At 36.1% G+C, this 21,920-nt stretch overlaps 1 protein-coding gene across 4 annotated transcripts in view; it reads right to left on the bottom strand.

Annotated features, from left to right (window-relative positions):
• The window catches only part of LOC111873382 (nesprin-1), a 410,258-nt gene that overhangs the window by 293,938 nt on the left and 94,400 nt on the right, over positions 1 to 21,920 (bottom strand). For all 4 annotated transcript variants that reach the window (XM_023868043.2, XM_023868044.2, XM_023868046.2 and 1 more), the window contains exons 11-23: positions 21,650 to 21,820; positions 21,293 to 21,494; positions 20,195 to 20,412; positions 19,308 to 19,448; positions 18,946 to 19,110; positions 17,458 to 17,587; positions 16,118 to 16,311; positions 14,447 to 14,629; positions 10,910 to 11,044; positions 10,405 to 10,539; positions 8,998 to 9,159; positions 6,515 to 6,735; positions 3,503 to 3,611 (exon numbers count right to left, since the gene is read on the bottom strand). In XM_023868043.2, the coding sequence (XP_023723811.1) occupies positions 3,503 to 3,611; positions 6,515 to 6,735; positions 8,998 to 9,159; positions 10,405 to 10,539; positions 10,910 to 11,044; positions 14,447 to 14,629; positions 16,118 to 16,311; positions 17,458 to 17,587; positions 18,946 to 19,110; positions 19,308 to 19,448; positions 20,195 to 20,412; positions 21,293 to 21,494; positions 21,650 to 21,820 (2,166 nt within the window). The remainder of the gene's footprint in view (positions 1 to 3,502; positions 3,612 to 6,514; positions 6,736 to 8,997; positions 9,160 to 10,404; positions 10,540 to 10,909; positions 11,045 to 14,446; positions 14,630 to 16,117; positions 16,312 to 17,457; positions 17,588 to 18,945; positions 19,111 to 19,307; positions 19,449 to 20,194; positions 20,413 to 21,292; positions 21,495 to 21,649; positions 21,821 to 21,920) is intronic.

Genomic DNA, 21,920 nt, shown 5'->3' with positions numbered 1-21,920 from the left:
ACACAGTCATACAAGTTTGACAAATTTGCTTTTGCATACATGTATATACTAATGATTATTTATAATATTCAATATTTTGTCCACTTATTCTTATATTTCATTGCTTGTGATTTTATTCTATTTGCATATGGTAGAAGAACAGAGCATCGCAAGACTTTTACTCCTCAGCAAGTTTGGAACTCGCTGTATTTTGGACATGGCACAAGGTGGATAAAAAAATCTGTACTCCAACAAAATTATCATTATATTTGTCTTGGAATGCTTAAGTCTGATGAATATTTGTAAGCTAAGTGAAGTAGAGATCCACATACTAAAACACTTTAAAAACAAATCCACTTTGAAGTCCTCCACTAACAAGCAGTCCCTTGTTCAGAAAAGATCAGCTTAACAGATCCACTGGAAGAGTGCTGTTCTCATTCAGTGTAATAAATTTATATGTGTGGCTTCTGCATACTAACTACATTAAAACTCTAAAATCAATCCATATATCTGGTTCCTTCATCTGTGTTTTTGTGTAAATTTAATACCGAAAGTAGAATTTTAAATTTTAAATATTATGTCAGCCCATATGTAAGTCATGCCAAAGCCCAATCCCTGCCTCCTTGCAGCAGAAAGAGGTTACAAGGGGGGGTAAAACTGAGTCGAGGATTCCCTACTGGGGTGATACATAGTACCACCACAGAAGCTCAGAAGGATCAACACAAACCCTGAAAATGACTGCTAATGGGGCTTTGGTGAAACTGTGACAGGCCTAGAAAGCTGCCAATAATGGATATCAACAATGCTTTCTCATAACAACAAAATGCATCAGAAAGAAGAATGGATTTACATGACAATGACATTGACTAATGCAAGGACTACAAACTGGAACACCAAATGTTATCTCTTTAAGTAAAATGAGACATGTGGAAGAAATAATTTTTGTTATGAAATAAAAACAACTGGATATAATTGGACTTAATGAAACAACAGAACATCTTATAGAAAAAAAATTACAGTAACATACAAAGATTGTACAAACTATATTAAAACAAAATTAGAACGTTCTAGATGATTTAAAACAAGTTAAATAAATTTAGAACAGAAAAGTAACAGAGATCAACAGAATACAAAATACTTCAAAACTTCACTGAATTATAAAAGGAATATCAGAATATCATGGAACACACAGATCCAGAAACAACAAAAAACAACAATCTGCAGAGTATATTTTAAACATATGTTAGAAACAGAAGCAGAATCCAAGCAATGTATATTAAATTTGCCAAATACTGAAAGGGGGGGGGAGGTTGGGTTAGAACTAAAACTAAGATCAACAACAATAAACTGAAATCCAAAATGTCTTAATAAAGTAAAACCACAAATGATCACAACAGTTTTGCAATTTAAAAGAATAGAGAGAACTACAATACCAAAAGGCATTATAATTAAAACTTAAAAAAAAAAGAGAGACCTCTGGGATAATCTTGAACAAAGTGCTTTAGCCAAATACTTTAAGAAATAAAGATGAGAGGAAACAGCTGGCAAAATACTGACAAAAGAAAGATTGTGGAATCAAAGAAGATGCTGGAGACTTTTCATCCTTTAACCCACATAAACAGAATGTAGATATTAGGATGAGGGTAAGGGTCGACATTAAGTTGCAGCTGTGTATATCTGTGCAAAATATGAGCAATATTTGCTTGTGTTCTATGAAGCATTCCCATTACTATGCATAAAATAAAATATACATATGAATGTCAAGAACCATATTGGGAAATAAAGACAATATCTATTTGCGTGGTAAGGAGCATTTCCCATTACTATAAAATAAAATCAAATACACACTAGTGGCCTGATTCTAGGAACGGAATGAAATACATGTGGAAATAAGAACCTAGGACAAAAAAACAGTGTTTCTCGTTTTCTGTGACTTGTTAAGCAAAATCTTTTAAAAAAGAAAACCCCCAAATTAAATAAGGCATTAGGTTACCAGTGATTCTTGAACCTGTTATTTCCAAGTACACATGAGAACAAACGGAATAACTATAAACTGTAAGTTGAAAGAGAACTGAATAAGGAAATGTGAATATCAATACAAATATTAGGAACACAGTAAATGAAAATTAAATACAGTTCATCTTCTCATCCTTCAATCTGAAGTCAACGTTCCATTTAGAAAGAACCTAATAACATAAAATTTCTTAAGCAACAACTCAATGTCACCTAATAAACTATCGTGTATTCTATCAGTAAATACTGAGAATCCATAAAAATTCCACAGATGATGGAATCACTACAAAATGTTCTCTATAAATACAGTAAATTTCCTTTACTCTTGTTTCTTTCATATTGTGATATGTTGCGCAACTGAGAACCCCTCCCCCCCAGCAGTGATGTGGCGGGTGAGTCAGCACTATGTCACCGCCCTCCGTGTGGTGACGTAGCCACCCCGCACTGTGACGTGGCACAGCTTCCGGCTGTGACGCGGCACCGCAATGCAACGCCGCTGTTGACACGGGCAACAGGCAACAGTGAACGGAATAAAAGCCAGCTGAGCAGCAAGCGAGAGTTAGTGTGTGATCAACAGTTCTCAAGGCAGCAGCCTATGAGTTGAGTTGGAATCTAGCCAGCGGCGAGTTACGAGTTAGTGTGTGATAATCAGTGACAGTTTGTGATAACTGAGAATTAATTGGGAGTGTGTGATACAGGGACACTTACATAGCTCCCGTACTGAATACGTGTAGACTACTGAAGACAAAGTGAATTGATTTGCGAATAGGGTTATAAATCGTGAAACCCAGCAACAGTGTAAACAGATTATTGCGATTAGGGTTATTAAGTGTGAAACCCCGCAACTATGTTATAATTAATTGTAGCCGAGACTTGTAGGTTGTTAAATAAACCAATTAACAATCCGAACAGCATCTTCAGTGACGAAACATGTTACAATATGTTAACTACAGTGAGGTCTGTACACAGCACAGCTGTGAACCAAACTTATGTCTTACGTGCTGCCCCACTTGATGCAATGAGTGCCTGACTCAACTGCCAGGGTCCAAGCTGATAAAAAACTGTAATGATAATTTTTTTTCTTTCAAGCCAATTACTTCCTTCATACAAAGATGCTGAAGAATAGCAAAATAATCCTTATACTTGATTCTGTAATTTAACTTCCTTCCTATAACTGCAAGGATTTCACTTTAAAAATACAACTGATTAGAAACCTAGTGTCTAATCATACTGTATAAACATTTGCATAAAAGATTTGAAAGACTTATACTCTGCAAAGTAGTTACAGTCTTTGTTTGTGCCTAAATTCACCAATGAAATTTCTACATGTAAAATATTGTAAAATAAGCGTCAGATCATGAAGCAATGCCTATATTTTTCTTTCACTATGCATTACTACTTGTGAATCATATTTATGTGCTGCAAACAAGCAACTTGTGGCTCCAACGCCAAGGAAATTCCAAAGCACCAGACATCACACATACAAAATTTGGAAGGCATTTAAACATACCTGGAATACAGCCCTCTCCTTATCAAATTCTTCAAGAGTGTTAACTTCTTTCACTATATTCTGCAGATTAATATCCACCTTATCCATCCAGTGTACCATTTCCAGAAATCTGGAAAGGAAAAGAAAATTCTCTAAGGCAAACTATTCAGGACCAATATACGTAGATTACATATACTGAATTAAGGAAAATTCACAACCACCAGATATTTTAATATGAATAAAACTGGACATGAAGAATTCATACAGAATAACTGTAGCATACTGTGATGTACAGACCCATTCCAATGGATAACTCTGTAAACAGTAGCCGTTCCTAGGTAGCACCCACAACATACAAGAATGCAACAACAGAACGGTGTTATGCAACCTGTTTCTAAGCAACAGATCTGTAAATACACCTCTACAACAACAGAGTTACTGTTGGAAACGGTTTTCTATTCGGTCCGTGCAAACTGATTATAAAGAAGATAACTGGGGCAACCAGTTCAGTTGAGCTCTGCAAAGGAGGCCAAGAAGAGATGGTGATGCAGTTCAGTTGAGAAGAGTTCTGTACGGGAGATTGTAACAGACTTGAGAACACTAGTCCATGTGTGTCAGTGATCTGTAAAGTGTAACTACAAGTCATGTGGTAACATGGTCAATAAATCCAACATCAAATCCAAAACCCCATCTACAGTCACCCTTATAGTAACAATAAGTTTCATCAGATCCTTAACTGAAAAGAGCTAAATATTTCAGTAAGAAGTTGAGTTGAAATGATGTACTTTGCATATTAAACCCAAAATTTAAACATATGTCACTGGCTATAATGTCTTGAATTTTATAATAAAATTAATTCATAATCACTGTAAGTTACTGATCACTAAATATAGTTCCTATGGAGATCACCAGGCATCAAGATGTAGTAGTCAGCACCCCTTCATACATGGGAGGTCCCAACTTCAAATTCTGGCCTGCCAACCAACTATCCTAACTAAAAATTGTCATGACTTTCCTCAGTCCCTCCAGGCAACTGCCAGGACAATGTTTCAAATCAAGGCTATCATTCATTCCTTCCACATAATTTAAAATTTGTTATTCACTGATCATCCTACCATTTGACGCTACACAGTCTGAGCCACAGACACCATCATTAAATAAACCACAAAAAACAGAACCTATGGAGATTACATATATATAAAAACACACACAAATTTTATTCAAACCACATTAAGTGGGTTCCTTGTCACCATCACAAAGTTCACACTCAACCTCCTTACAGAACTGGAACAAAAGCAGTCAACACTAAAAATACAATCCATGATTACAACAAAATTAATTTCTTGCAGCATAACATTCAACCAAATTACACTTCACTAACTTGGTACTTCACTCACATAGTTTATTTATGGATTCCATCTATCACTCAGATGAAAGTGGTTATTTTCCTATATGATGTTCACATCATTAAACAACTGGTGTAAGTAACAGAAACTGTTTTTTGGGGCCAAAAATTTTATAAACATTATTTAGGGAAACATCTGTCTTTCAAGAGCGAAAACTGCTGGACTTTTAATTACCCCAAACTGTGTTTACAGGAAGCGTACAGAAATTTTAAAATCAGTATTTGTCTCTTTTCATTAGTCTATTAAGGCTGATAATATAAAAAAAATTAAAGAAAACTTTATGACACTGACTTGCTTTAGTGAGTCAGTCTAATGCATTCAGGTTTAAATTATATTGATGAAGTGAGAAATACATAGTTTACAATATTATATTTAAGCATCCTGTTGCACTCTACACGATAAATGATACAAACTCCGTCCTAAGTGCAAACAATATATATTTATATGTCTTTGATCTTGTTCTTTCTACACTACATGTTTCGGCCTCTATCGGCCATCATCAGGTGTATACTCTTAACGTTGCTGCCACACTGAACCCAGTCTAAAACTTAACATTTAAAAACACAATGTCACATTCTTCGTATTATCAACATCTACATCGTTGATATGTGTCTGGTATGTAGATTATGTTGCACACGTCAAACCCGATATTCTTGTAGTAGCACTCTAAAAATCTTTAGTTGTGATGTTTTTAAAACCTTTTAAAATTTTTCTCTAAATTTTAAATTTAAAATTTAAAATTCTTAGGGTCACTCGCCCTATGTCTAAGTGCTGGAGCGGCTAGTTCTTGTTTTCACACTGTACAGGTGTTATTTAATGTAGTCTTCTTGTGTGAGTGCCGCTGCTTGTCTGTACTACTATTATTACATAATTCACTTCAGTTTAGAAATTTGAGGGATATCCGGAAAGTAAAGATAAAAGTCCAGTAAAAAATGCAAGGGAATTCCCCCCCCCCAGAAATGGCAGTGCTGCCATGTGAGATAGGAACCATATGATGGGGCTGAGTTCACCGGCCACAGTCACGGCAACGTTGTACTAGCAGTTTGTGTTTAAAATGGCGATGTCGATTCAAAATCCTGCCAAATGTGAGGTTCATGCAGTAATTCTATTTATTCATGCGAAAGGGAAAACTGCTGCTGAAATTCATCAACAACTTGTTCCTGTTTGCTGCAAAGATGTTATGAACAGGCAAAACGTGGAAATATGGTCTCATGAATTTGAAGCGGGAAAATGTGATGTTCATGATAAAATAAGGTGTGGAAGGCCATCTGTTGTCACTGATGAAATCATCCAAAAAGATTGAAAGCATTCATGCTGACAGATGTTAACCATCAATGACTTTCATCAACAATGTCCAGAAGTGCCAAGAACTGTTCTCCATGTCTAAGAGGGCAGGCGGGAGATTTCTATGACAATGGAATAAACAAAGCTCATTCCCAGGCTCACCAAGTGCATTGTGACCCACGGTGACTATGTTGAAAACTACATAAAGGTGTTGTAAAAGTGTTACAAGTGAATCCCTCCAAAAAAAAAAATGCTTTACAAACATTTTCTGGACTTTGTACCTTTACTTTCTGTACATTCTTCATATGTATTGGAAGTATGTAGTCATATGCAATTTACTTACTTTTGTTGGTAGTTCTTCCACAGTGTTGGAATCTGCTGAAGTTGCTGTGAGATGGTTTCAATTTTCCGAGATGCCCCTTCCCATTGTGCCACAGCCCTACCGTGAGCTTCTCGCAGTGATGAGTCATGTGGATCCCACTGATTGAAGTTATTACTGATTTTACTCATGTTCTCAAGGCATCGTTCAATTTCCACAACTACTTTGCACTCTACAAAAAACTCCTAATAATAGAAACAAAAAGGGCAATCATTATTATTAATCATATGCAAGCTTCCAAAATGTGTATATTCCTTCCAGCTGCACTACAGCCCTAGTGTCGACACAGCATCTAACAGAAATGGGTACCAGGAATCTTCCTGGGGGTAAAGGGCGGCCAGCACATAAATCTGACAACCTCACCTCCATCTGTAAGCCAATGGTCTAGAAAATATAGGAGCCTTGACATCTCACAATCCTATTAGTGGGACAGATTTACCTTTTTATCCTGAGACTGTAAGATATGGATACTAAAGGACAGTAAGGTAATCCTTTGTTTAATACAGGTTTAGTTAACACAGTTTTATATTATATATGATATATATTTAGATACTGATTCTGAGCAACACAGAACTGAGTTTCAGTTACCAATTGGTCAGTATGTGCATGTCTAATGCAAAGACCTGCAGACAGATGGGATCACAGTGTACCCACACCTTCCACCCAGCCTCACAGTAAGTCTTCTTCTTTCTTATGAAGTACAATATTGTTTTGCTCTAAAGGATGACCTCTAAAGCTTAAATGCACACATCTGTATCTTCTCCTGCCTCATTGTGTGTTCATACAACTTGTGGCAGAAGACATGCAGCACCACAAAAACATGAATGTGTGATGGGGCTGCATATCCTACATTAGAAGAAAAAACACAAGCACAGCAGTCTCCACAAAAAATTTTAAAAGCGCATGATGATGACGAATGACGATCAAAATGTGTGGTGAGCAATGTGGTTTCAAGTAAGTTTAAAAACACATTATGCATATGTAGTAATTTTTAAACAAAAATTTTTAAAAGGTGTCACATGTAAGATGGAACATCAGAGATATTTGTTAATTGCAACATAAGCTTACATCCTATATCAGAGCATGGATGTCAAATTTATAAACACATAAACTTCTCCTTCACTGAGATTGCAGTTTCTATGGCAGTGAAGTTTCAGACTGTGATATTCTTGGTTATGACAAAATGAATTTATGAGATGGTTACAAACATATCACAAGAATCTGCTGCCTCCAAAAACAGTGAGATTGTATCATGCAGGCAGGAAGTGAAAAAAGGATAAATCATTAAAGTGAAGCTGTTGATACCTTGCTTACCAACATCTCTCACCATGGCTGTCTTTACTAGCATTACTGATAACTCAAAACTTAATATNAGATAAGTAACCTGGTTTGAGGCTATGTTGTATTTTAGCTTCCTGTTGCACTGATTCATATTCATAATGTATATGTATTAACAGTCTTCAAGTGCATACAATCACATTCACCACTTCTACACTACATGTTTCGGCAGTATGTTGCCATCTTCGGGTGTATCGGTCCGTCAACCATTTCACTGCTTGCCTTTATATGTCCATTTAAAAATAATATTAAATTTGTATACATCCTTATATAATAATAAAGTTTATATATTTAAAACTTGTTAAAACCTATTATGTCATATGTCATATTTTAAATTCGTGTGTATTATTGATCATCCACATGGGGGCTGTTGTTCTTATGTTTCTAATGTCGTGTGTATATCTGCAATGTGAAAAATGTTACATATTATTGTTATGTTTTGATTTCTATTGGTTTCATGTTGAAATAGAAACCAATAGAAATCAAAACATAACATTAACATGTAACATTTTTCACATTGCAGATATACACACAACATTAGAAACATAAGAAGAACGACCCCCATGTGGATGATCAATAATACACACAAATTTAAAATATGACATATGACATAATAGGTTTTAACAAGTTTTAAATATATAAACTTTATTATTATATAAGGATGTATACAAATTTAATATTATTTTTAAATGGACACATAAAGGCAAGCAGTGAAATGGTTGACGGACCGATACACCCGAAGATGGCAACATACTGCCGAAACATGTAGTGTAGAAGTGGTGAATGTGATTGTATGCACTTGAAGACTGTTAATACATACACATTATGAATATGAATCAGTGCAACAGGAAGCTAAAATACAACATAGCCTCAAACCAGGTTACTTATCTAAGATTTGGAATTCTGGCAGTATTGACTATGAAGAATAGTGGCTCTCACTCTTACTGCCTTACTTTTACTCGTCTACCCTGAACATAGTGAAATACATTCCATCGAAACATCAGTAAATTTCTCCCAAATTATATGGAACATCCCAGAAAACAGTATTCTTCATAGGAAATTTATGCCTAAAAAGGATTACAGATCTATATCTAGTGAATATTTCTCACCCTGTTTCTAGTCAAAATGGCTTCAACATCTTCATGCTTATTAAATGCCTGCTGTTCTGAATGAATTTCTTTCTCAATTTCTTTCAGGTATTGGTTGAATGCAGCTTCATCGAGTCGGAATTCAAGCCTCATCAGATGAAGAGGAGCAAAGGACAAAACTTCCTGCAAACAGAACATTTCAATATCATTCATTTTCATAAGAATACAGGAATACGAGCAATTTTAACCATTCTACATGAACTTACAAGATACGTTATGCTGATCAGTTACACATTTTGAACTCTACAGAGCTTACATTGTCTACATATCATGTGTATTTTAATGATTTTACTGCTCTCTAAATGGGATCTGAAAAGAATATCAACTTACTATGATGGTGAAGATTATGATTTGGAATGACTAGTGGAATGAATGGCACAAAAAAATGGGGAACCCCAAACATACTGGCATTAACTGACATAATAATTTCCATATGGAAAGTGTGGGTCCTAATCAAAGGTTCACTTGAATGGATACCCAAACACTTGTGGGTTAAAAAATATCTGGGCATTTGTATGGTTTTATAGTAATTATTATAATCAATATCAGAATTTTAAAATACTAAAATGTCCATTATCAGCTGTCATGGTAATTGTTGTCATAATTGTTGCTGTCACTATCTCCGTTGTCATCATCATCATCATCATCATCATCATCACTGCAATTTCCAACAAACCTTAGTTGGCCTGTTATAAACATAAAAGAACAGAAACTATACGTTCCCAGAAAGTTTTAGTTAGCCTGTTATAAATACAAAAGAACATAAGTTCTTCCTGTGTATCTTATTCCACTGGATTAACAGTCCAAACTGTTTTTCAGGGTACTGTCACTGTTCATTCCGTCAATATGATCTTCCCAGTTCCTTCAACAGCGTACCTGTATTCGTGATATTTATATTTTTGTCATCATTTTAATTCTTTTACAGTCAATAAAAATGTCTCATGAAACAATATTGTCACGTGCATGACTACATATGTGTTTTGGACAAATGATTGGATTTATTGGACTCTTTGATACAGTGCATGACTACACTTCATGATTCACTATCTCAAGCATGCACACACGCACACAGGTGCATGTACATACACGTCCACAGTCACATCTTCAATAGCCACTGCTCAGTATTAGCTTATTAAATTATTATTAAATAGTCCCAGGAGACAAATGATCTATCACATGTCATAGCCTTTTTACTTCACATTACTACTTTCTCCATTAAAACAACTACAATTTCTTGCAGCATGTCCTTTAGTGATATACTCCACAAATGATCTATCACGTGTCATAGCCTTTTTACTTCACATTACCACTTCCTCCATTAAAACCACTATAATTTCTTGCAGCATGTCCTTTAGTAATATACTCCACCTTCCATTTAGCTTGAAGTCTCCCAACAGCAGCATCCACTGGAGGATGCTGTTCATATGGAAGACAATTTCTTAAATCCTGAGCTGAGTTTACCAAGTCTTGAATCCATTTCTCATTGACTTTCTCAAAGAAGTTCTGAAAAGAAAGGTAACAGTTTGAACAACCTAAAGTAAACAATCTGTTTTATATTCTTCAAAAACAGAATACATTCAAGACATAAATTTCATTGCTAAGAATCAAATATCTTGTTAATAAAATGTTGGTCTCTTCATCATGTACTTTTCTTGTCCAACGCGCCAGAGACAAGAGCATGCAATATTTTATAAGGTATTTTAATGAGATGTTTCAAATACAGTCCCACATTTGCTTAAAACCTTATAAAATATGACTAAAAAATGTACCCAACATGGAGACTGAGGAACTATAATATTCACTGTATCAAAAGCTACATGTGCCAACTTAACAAGATGCATGCTCTGGATATTAAGCCAATGCATCTACTTACCTTATGAGATTCTACAGTCTGCTTTGTGTCTATGTGCCTCTCAGCAATAAGCTTCTCTGCTTTCTGCAGCCACTCAGTGATGATTCGTTCATTCTCCCGGAAGTTGTGCCAGCAGCGAATACCCTCTTGAAGTTTCTGCAAAATAGTAAACTATGTGTTATAGAATGTGAATTACTGACATAGAAGTACATCATATGTATACAGAAAATTCATTGTAAGATTTGAGGCTTTCACGGTGGTGACTATGAAGAAAGCAGTCTTCTGGGATTTGGCACCGTGTATATGTGGTGTTAACCAACGTTTCAGAGGAACGTATCGCCTCCATCTTCAGGGTAGAAGAAAAAATATAAGAAATCTGCAAGCAAAGAGACCGTGAGAAGATGGAGGCGATACGTTCCTCCGAAACGTCGGTTAACACCACATATACAGGATGCCAAATCCCAGAAGACTGCTTTCTTCAGAAAATTCATTGTTTAAATCTACAATATTGTTTATTAATTCAGAAAATGCAGACAAATCATCCAAAATAAATTAATGGAAAACAAAACAATTAATAATACAGGGAAACTAATGTAAATTAAATGTTTCATAATATTGGGTTGATAAACATCAAATCGCCGGTCACGGTAGCCAGGATCGTGGGTTCAAATCCTACACAAGGCATGGATGTTTGTGTGCATTTTTCTGTGTTTGTGTACAGGTAGAGGCCTTGCAATGAGCTGATCACCCGCCCAAGGAGTTCTACCGTATGTCTAAGATCTAGTAAACCGAAGTGAAACGGGGAGTTTCATGGAGGTAGGCTTAGGCCCAAATGAGGGCTGTAGTGCTAATGAAAACAAAAATACATCAAATTAATCAATCAAAGCAATTAGTTTTCATTTACATTCTTGTATTACACAGAATGTTTGTTATATACTTGTTACTTTGTGTCAAGAATGGTATCATTTATTTTTATGTTGAGATTAAACCTCTCCATATGAACCTCTGCGTTGTTTGTTTACTCACTGTCAGTCTCTCCCTAATCTTTGCCACCACCAGGTAGTGGTCAGTATCACAATCTGCTGCCCTTAACAATCAGACATCAAGTATGCTTGAATGCTGTCTTCTATCTATCAAAATATGGTCAATTTGGTTGTGCTTCTTTCCATCAAGGGATGTCCAAATAAATTTATAAATGTTACAATGTGGGAACATCATACTTTTCACAGTAAGATTTTTTGTTGTGACAAAGTTTACTGCTCTTAACTCCATAATCATTAATTTCGTGCAAACTCTCATTCCCAATTTTTGGTTTGAAAATGTCTTCCCTACCTACTTTGGCATTATGATCTTCTAACAAAATCTTCATATGATATTTAGGGAATTTATCAAACACACATTCTAGTTTTTCACAGAATTTGTCCTTCAGATCATCAATTTTATCCTCTGTTGAGGCATAAACACTCAGAACAATGACATCACACCAGAGACCTCTTAGTATTATGTGACATCCTATCACTAATAAACTCTACCTTCTTAACTGCTGATACGATTCTCTTAATATACAAAAAAGTCTGTACCTAATTCATGATTCTCATTCCCCATTCCATAGAAAAATGTATATTCGCCTGCTGGTTTGGTACCACCTCTGTCCCATCTAACCTCCTATATTCCCACAAAATCTAACTTATGTTTTAATATTTCTTATGCAACTGCCATGAGCAAACATGCCTTATACAGACTTCTTACATTCCATGCACAAAATCCCATGTCCATTTTCCTTAGCTCTGGTCGTTTAACCATAGAATCTGTCCAAGACTGAGACCCTTTGTGACTTTTGTAACCAGCTTATTTTTTACAGCAAGGAGTTGATAGCCCAAAACTTGACCGTCAAGCTGGAGGACCAACCCTTGTCAGCTGTCTGTAACTTCTTATTCAATATATTCACAGCTATCTTCCATATCTGAAGGCCCTGTCTCCCATCTGTAACCTTATGACACACCAAACAGCAGTGACAAAGTACTCACCTAAAATATTCTTCAACTAGGAGGGCCATCAAATGAAGAAAGCTATGATATTCTGGGTATCAGGAATAGAACAGAATAGAAAGGGATAGGTGCACCTTTGTTACTGCTGGAATGGGACCAATAATGTTTTAATATACATATATATGTTACATTCCATAGATCCAAAGTAAGTCAGAATGATTGTAGGATGCGGAACAAGTCATACAAATAAAAACGCCATAAATACAGTACAACTGAGACACAACAACAAAAAATACATCCACATATATAAGTCAATAATGTCAATTTATGCTATGTACATAACCTTTTAAAAGGACAAGTCATTTTTAGACAGTAGGACTTCATCAACAGAGTAGAATGAGTGTGTATTTAAGTATCATTTCAGTGCTAATTTAAATTGCGCCTTTTCATTCATTAAGACTTTTAAGACTAGATGGTAGATTGTTGAAATTTTTAATGCCAGAATAATATGTGCTTTTCTGAAAACATGTCAGGTTAGCAACCGGTCTATGGAGATGGTGCTTGATTCTTGTGTTAACACTGTGTACATCCGAATTGGTCTGAAAACGTTCTTAGTTATTTATAATGAAGCTTAATAATGAAAATATATGTATATTCACATGAAAGAGGTAAGATCTGTAATCTCTTAAATAGCTCTCTACAAGAATTTTAAGGTTTTATGCCCATCATGATTATAAAATTTTTTTTTTGTAATGTAAATACCTTTTTGCTGTCAGATGAGTTACCCCAAAATACTATTCCATACTTCATTATAGAGTGAAAGTAGGCAAAATAAACTGATTTCAGTGTATCAGTGTTGCTGACATGTAACAAAGCTCTTACTGCATAACATGCCCCACTTAGCATCCCCATTGCTTTCCCACCACCAACCCTGTACCTTCAATGAACTTCATTAGTTTGCCTTATGAGATTATGATAGTCGCTAGGAATAAACTAATAAGCTCCAAAATGACAACACCTAAATCCCACAGGGAACTTACAATAGCACCTTACATGCAAGTCTCTTTCATTATCGTTCTGACTCCTATAGCAAAATCATCAACTAATCCAAATTTTCACTGATATCGTTTTAAGTAACAACCCAGGACAGATTTCAACTGGCTCCTGCTGAGGCATAACAGTACCCCAGTTCTATTCAGTGATCATCCATGGATAAGCTGGGCATGTAACACATATGATGGAAACAAAAAAAATCAAACTTGAAAAACCAGTGAATACATGGGAAGATCTGAAGATGAAAGGCATACACTGTGGTCTGTTGGTTTTTTTCACAGTGTAGCTTGGTGGACAGTTACGAACGTTTTGGAGAAACATGCTACCTACAGCTTCAGTGTATCCTAAAGAGAGGGCAGCATGTTTTCCCTGGATACAAGTACTGCCAAACAGACTACATGCAGTCTTAACCGAAAAGACCACAGCCTAAATCTTCACCATTGTGAAGTCCTCAAATACCATACATGAAATGACACTTTTTCTCATAACTGAACCAGTATAACAGATCATGACTTACCAGTTCCCACTGTTGAGCCAACTGTGTAACTCGGATAAATCTCTCATTGAGCTGTGCCATCCTTAATTTTAAATCACCAGTGTCAATTCCTTCATTATGGTCCACTGATTTCACAATGCTCCGGAATACTTTGTTTTTACTTTCCAACATTGACTTATAATATAATGTTCTAGAGAAGAATGTCTGTAATCAAATAATGCCACATTATCTCCTCAATCTCTTTGCCTTCAAGTGAACTGTTATACAGCATGGATTCTGCACCATTAGAAATTTTTTCATCCTTTGTTATTTGTCATTAGGTTCTGTGGTTATACAGTATAGAAAAGAATTTCATATATTATTAGACTTGTAAAGTATTCAAGACCATAAGTGACAAATTGTAAATAATTGCTCCAAAACAAGAAAAACATTGTAACTTCAGAAATGCAGTGACACCAGTTAATAATTCCGAGCATTCAGGATGTACATCAACAAGCAAAGTGATGAAAATGTGGTGCAAATAACTGAACAAGTTCATGGTAACATAGATGCCCACTAGTCTCGACTTAGCTGTGACGTGAAAATCTCATTTAGATTATCTCAAAGCATTATTATCACAAAAGACCTCTACATGCACTGGGCTGCATGTAGATGGTCTAATGACTGATGAACAAAAGCAGAATTGTGTCTGTGCATGAATTTCTGGCTAAGAATAGATGGCTGCCATCCCACACATCCCATATTCTCCAAACCTAGCATCTTGTGTTTTTCTCTTTTTCTGAAATCGAAGCTGGTACTGAAAGTGAAGAGATTTGGTAATATCATGATTCAAGAGCAATTGCAAGTTGCACTTGGTAACTTCAAAAATGGAATAATCGCTAAACACACTGCATTAAGTCACAACAGCAACTTTGAACAGGATAGCATGGTTAAAAAGTAAATACAGTTATCGCAGGGGAAGCAGGATGGATCACAGAATTATTTTAGCACACTATGTGCAAAACTTGCTGCTGGATTTGAGATTCTCTCAGCAGTGACTATGGAGAGTTCTATCCTCTGAGACATAACACCATGTATTCCAGTGAAACTCGATGTTTCAAGAAACATATCACCTCCAGCTTCATGACCGAACACTAATAGACAAACAAGAAACCTCCATGAAACACAGCAAGCACAGCTTATAAGAAACAAGCACAAAACTTACTTCCTGCCTGATTCCTTCATGCTGCTATCTTGCTTGGCTTATCCTCTGACCCTGAAGAAGGAGGCAATATGTTCCTCCAAAATATCGGTTGGTTTTCATTGAACTGCATGGCAATACAACCCACATGACAACTTTCCTTCTTCATTTCTCTCCTACTGATCTAGTTCTTGGAGATTTCGATATCATTGTACATGGTGCACAGAACTGGAACTTTGCTCAGGGACAGAACTACCTAATCCTGACACTAATGTGTGCGAATGTTACGATGAGTCATCAAAAAGGTGGAATGTGACATTTTATTTAAGGTCTAAAGAATTATAAAATTAACCCCTTAGAGCCAATGGCAGTGAACATCATGAACTGGCAAGGACATATTCCAGATACTGGCTTCAGGGGTTCAATTACATTGGGACTATAAAACAGTGTAAAATAAAGAGCGTTTTTTTTTTAAATAAACATTCGAGACTATATACAGAACATTGTTTTACCTTATGCTTGTCTAGCTGGGCTTGCACAGGTTCCTTGCCTGCTGCTAATGAATGTGAAGCGATGAGAGCCTCAGCTTCATCTAGCCATTGCCCTATTTCATTCTGTCCAGCTTCAAGTGATTCTTGCTGGACCAGGATTTGGTGGAACAGATGTAACTGCATGGGAATCAGTGCCCGTACTCGTACCAGTGCCTCTGAAATGTTGAACATTGCTTCCTTATATTTGTCAGGTATTAACAGTAATTTATGGAATTTGATGAGTGTTCTAGTTAACACTGTGCCTAGGAATTCACTGGTTCACCCTATGAAGCACAAATATCTTCTAAATAACATTTAACAATGTTATATTTTAGCGTCCTATTGCACTGATTCACGTTCATGATGTGTATTTGTACCGACCATCTTACAGTGCACACAATTTCACTTTTCTCCTCACTACATGTCTCGGCACAAATGTACCATCTTCAGGTGTGGTGTACAGCAGTACAACGCACACAGTCACAAGGGAAGGACACAATACAGCACACAATATATAGAAGAATATAGGAAGAGTACTCCCATAGGAGAGAATTGACATAACTCGCGAATCTGAAGTGCGACATATAGATGATAAATCTTGAAAAGTTTTAATATATAAACTTTATTATCATGGCATATATACATTTTAATCATTTTATAAAGGAGACATGATGGCATACAGTGCAATGGTTTGACGTAAATAAAACCACACCTGAAGATGGCACATTAGTGGCGAAACATGTAGTGAGGAGAAAAGTGAAATTGTGTGCACTGTAAGACGGTCGGTACAAATACACATCATGAACATTTAACAATTCAGTTCCTCATTCAAAGCAAATGCACTGCATCTCCATCATAAAAACCAACTGTTAATTAATTTAGGGAAATAGTCATTCTTTGAGAATCATATGACTAACGAAAATACAATGTGTTGACAAAACATAGTGTTTTTGGGGGATGTTCATGTGTGCATTAAAACATGTGGTACAAATAATAACCTTTGTGCTTTAAAAAGTTAAATGCTACATTGATGCAAAATATTTTACATTATCTCTAGTGAGGGTCACAGAATATGCACTTCCATTAGGTTGTGCTGACCAATAATGTGTGAATCACAGCACTGGTTGTACTTCAGTTTTACCCTTCATACTGACTGCATAACTTCAACACAGACTTTTCTTCCGGACTAACCTCCACAGCATCCCAATATTGATCTTTTGTTTTGGAGATTCTTAACAATTTATTTAATGCAAACTGTGTACCCCTTTTCAATTATCTCTTTCTTCAAAGTAAGAGATTTGCATATTTAAAACACTACTTACCTTTCTCCTTTTTGAGTGTATTCATAATTCGGTCTACCTCATCTCTTGATAGATCTTGAATCATAGCCTGGAACTTCTTGCTGACATTTTTGAAGAGTTCTTCTATGCCCTCAATTTCATTCTGTAATTGCTGAAAGAAGTTTATGGTTTTCTTTTATTTTCATTCAACACAGCTAGGTAAGGGTACAAAAGGTAAAGTTGTCCCTGTGCTTAACTACATAATTATGCACTACAGCATGAAGGTGTATAGGAGAGTGGATGTATAGATCCACATTTTCTTGACCTTGGCACTAGTTGGAGGTGAGTGGTCAGATTCATGCCCCTGTCACTTTACGCCAGGGAAAGAGCCCCTTGTACCCATTTGATAGGAGGCTAGGTGGGCCCCAGAGCCGGTCTGGATGACATGGAGAAGGAAAAATTGACTTGAACTCCGAACCCTCAGCCGTCCAGTCCATAGCCAGTCACTATGCCAACTACACTATCCTGGCTCCAACATAGCATGTTCATAAAATAATTATTGGAGTTTCATTAGGTATGATCTCTGGGATAGATTAAGAAATAATACAGACCAAACATTACAATAAGGGCATCCACTGAATTTTTATTTATGTGACATCTGATGAATCAAAATTTGGTATTTTTTACAATTTCACATAACTACTTATGAGAAAGATTCCTGACAAGAATTCAAGGAGATTCATATAAGCAACTTTACATGACTAATTTCTTCACGAAAACACAAATGCTCCTACCTAAATGGATGTCCTACAAGTATGTACTTTCCACTACAATGAGCTTTTAAGCTAAAACAATGTAACTGCTCAGAAAATTTTATAATATTATTGGATATACCAACTACAAAACATTTAAAAAAAAAGTTTAAATGAAGATTATATTTAGCTATATAATATCATATTATCATTGGAAATAACACATCTCCTGAGTCACATAATTGTTTTTTGTTTTTTTTTTTTTCATTTATGAAAGTACATTCCAAGATCATTATTTTGTCAAACCCTATTTATTTTCAGGGGCATGTGGTAGCAAAGTTGGTTGAGGCACTATGGTAGAAGCCAGAAGGTAGTGGGATCGAATCCCAATGAGGTGATTTTTTCAATTTACCTTATCCTTCCAGCCGCACTATGGTCCTGGAGTCGACTCAGCCTCTAACAGAAATGAGTACCAGGAATATTCCTAGGGTTAAGGGGCAGCTGGCGCATAAGGCTGACCTTACCACCAACTGTGAGCCGACTGTCTAGAAAATGTGGGAGCCTGACATCTCACAACCCTATGGGCATCCATGGCCTGTTACAGGGATACCTACTATATTTATTTTCCAAATTGATATCATAAGCCTATTGCATACCAAAGCAAAGGAAACTAAAAGGAACCAAATAATTAGAACTATAATAATAAACTGTCCATTCACTATTTGTAACAAATACACATCCAAAATAAAACAGTTTTAAATGTCCTCAATTAAAATACCTGTAACTGTTCACCATAGATTTTGATCTTTTCTGTGGAACTAAGCTGTGAGGATGAAAGAATTGATTCTGCATTCCTCAACCACTGCTGTAGACGCTCCACTCCAGCACGGTAGTCCTTACGATGCCTGAGTATATCTCCTGCATGCATATACTGTTTCACATGCTGAAATGTCAAGCAACAAATGAACTTCTATCAATGACAAACATCAAGGAAGAGCATACTAATACCATAAACTCTGAGAGTACTGGAAGTTATTTTGCTTCATTTTCAATTTTAATACTGCATGAAGCCAATAATAAAGCGATCAGGTATGTAACAAAGAACCTGACATTCTGACTACTCATCAGAAGTTAGCATACCTGGAAGAGGTCTTCCCATCGGGCAGAGATTCTGAGGTACCTCTCCCTCAGTTCATGTGCTACTTGATCTTCACAGGTAGCAATGAGGAAACTGACGGTGTCTCCCAGGAGCTGGAACTTGTCCTTCCACACACTAACATCCTAAACCATACAATACATAATGTAAACCTCGGGCATTCCAATAACATTGCTCCTTTAAATGAACATCCAAAACTTTCAAGTTAAATATGCTATTCAGTCTCTTAACAAATCCTGTATCTCAAAACAAATATGGTGCTAATTTCACCATAACCCACAAACATTTGTGTTTAGTTCCCATTCATAAGCAAGGAATTGTTTTCACTGCTCCATATACTATGGGAACAAGGATGTATCATCAACAGTTAGTGATGTAGTGCCATTAGGTCATCATTAGAAAATTACATCCTATTTTCAAAATACTTCTGGTATTCTCGGGCCAATGTCAAATTCAAACTCAACAAGTCAAAGATGTTTCTTCCTTACGGTTCCCTACACTATGCATAATGTACCCTAGCTCACAGAGTAGATGGGTTTTATAAATCAGCACAGTTCAAGAAAAATGGACACTAAGCAGCCTAGTACAACTTTCTGTTATTCTTTGTGCCCAAAACATCTCAAATAGAAACAAGCAAGAAAAGAACACTCAGAGCAAAACCTGAACAGCCAAAACCTGATTCTGAATTATGATGAAGTGGAAAAATTGAAACAGTAAAGAAGAGACAAGTATTTCCTGACTTGCTGTGGACAAACAAAATGGACAGCTCACTAAACCAAACTTTCAGATTTCTTTTTGATGATTAAATTTTCAAATTATGCACAAAAACAACAAGTACATTCAGGCTGATGCAGCATTTCACTCTAATTACCTGAAAATATTCCATTTTATCCTCTTCTGGCAAATCAAGCAATCCATATGCTCGGTCAAGCCAAGACTCAAATTCTTCAGCCAAGGTGTTCCACCTTCGCCAGTATGCAACTACTTCTTCTAACATACTTTGCACACAGCGTAGTTCCATTGACACATTCTTCCAGCGTTCACCAGTTTCATGCATAAAGCGATCAATGCTTACACTTTCGCGCTGGTCTGAAATTCATGTAACATATTCATTATCTGTTACAAATAATATCTCCTGCGGATGACAAATGTATCTTTTGTACTTTTGTGTTGAACATGGTCATATACTTTGATACCAATATTTTTATTCTTACCTATATAATGAAAATATGCTCCTAAATTAAATGTCAGTATATATATTCTTTCCTGTTTTCACCTTCAGTTGTCATGCAGGATAAAGGTTGGTTAGATTTGTGAACAAATTAAAATACACACATTGAATTTTGCTTTTGCATTTAAAGCGTAAAGTCTAAATTCACAAACTGCCACAGTACTGCAACTTACAGTGATTACAAGAAAAAAATACTTCCATTAAATGTTGCTGATTAGTTCAATCAATCAATTAAATTAAAAGCTCATGACAGAGTTACTAAAACATTTCACCTGCTTACTATTTTATAAGTTATCAGTCTTTTTCAAAAACCATCAAGAACAGTTCCACACAACTTCCATCCTTAAAACCTACTTCACGAAGATCCTACTTATATGTTATGCTCTCATCTACTTCCCAGTCTTCCAACTAGTCATTTTCCACTAGATTTCACCAAATTTCTATGCCGCCTCATCACAGTCCCAGATATTCTGCTATGTTAATAATACTTTTATGACCTGAATAAATCATGAAATTTATTATTATTATGTAACATCTAATGGATGACTTTACAGTAATCAAGATACACTGACCTGCCACAAAAACATGAACAGAGTTCATTAAATTGTTAAGGGTGAATAATTAACAGATTTACTCGTATGTGTACTGATCTTCATGAAACTTTAAACATACAGCAACTATGCCTAATACAGGGGGGAGGCTTTTTCCTTCATGGCAGTGGAAGTTTGGCCAACTTACCAATATTGCCTTCTCTCCTGTACTCCTCTACTACTTGTTGCATGTCAATATAGGCCTTGTTGAATTCTTGGAAGATTCGATTTCGAGATACAAAATTACGATACTGCTCTAGTAGCTGCTGCACTTTTTCTTCTTGTCCGTATTTCACTGTCCATCCCCGCAGTTTAGTCTCAGTCAGGTGCAGGAATGCAATCAGGCAGCACTACAGAAAAAAATTAATTTATACAAATAACAACATAATCTGAAAAGCGTATTTGACATAACACAAGAAGTTCTGGGAAGAACTAATCACCTGCTTTTCTGTGGTATAACACAAATTGCATNAGGAGGAGGGGGGGGGAGTATATGCTTTCATACCTTATGTTCAAGGAATTTGAGTCTGACTCTGCGCTGTGCAGCTCTTGGACCAATCATTTCAAATCGCTCGGTCAAACTTTCGAGTTGCTCTGAAGGAACATCCACAGCATCGTGGGACAGTTTCGCTCTTTGGAAATTGGCTTGAATAGCTGGTAAGTCAGCAAAGAAAACCTGAAGGAAGACACCATAATATAAGACTTCATCCTGTTTGTGCTCTTCATCTAAGGTGTTTAGGTTGGTAGTCATGTAAACTATGAGTAAATCAAAACCT

The sequence above is a fragment of the Cryptotermes secundus genome, unplaced genomic scaffold (genome assembly GCF_002891405.2).
Source record: "Cryptotermes secundus unplaced genomic scaffold, Csec_1.0 scaffold22, whole genome shotgun sequence".
Lineage (NCBI taxonomy): Eukaryota > Metazoa > Arthropoda > Insecta > Blattodea > Kalotermitidae > Cryptotermes > Cryptotermes secundus.
Note: the sequence above shows the minus strand (reverse complement) of the source record. Positions and strands in the feature narration are given on the sequence as shown.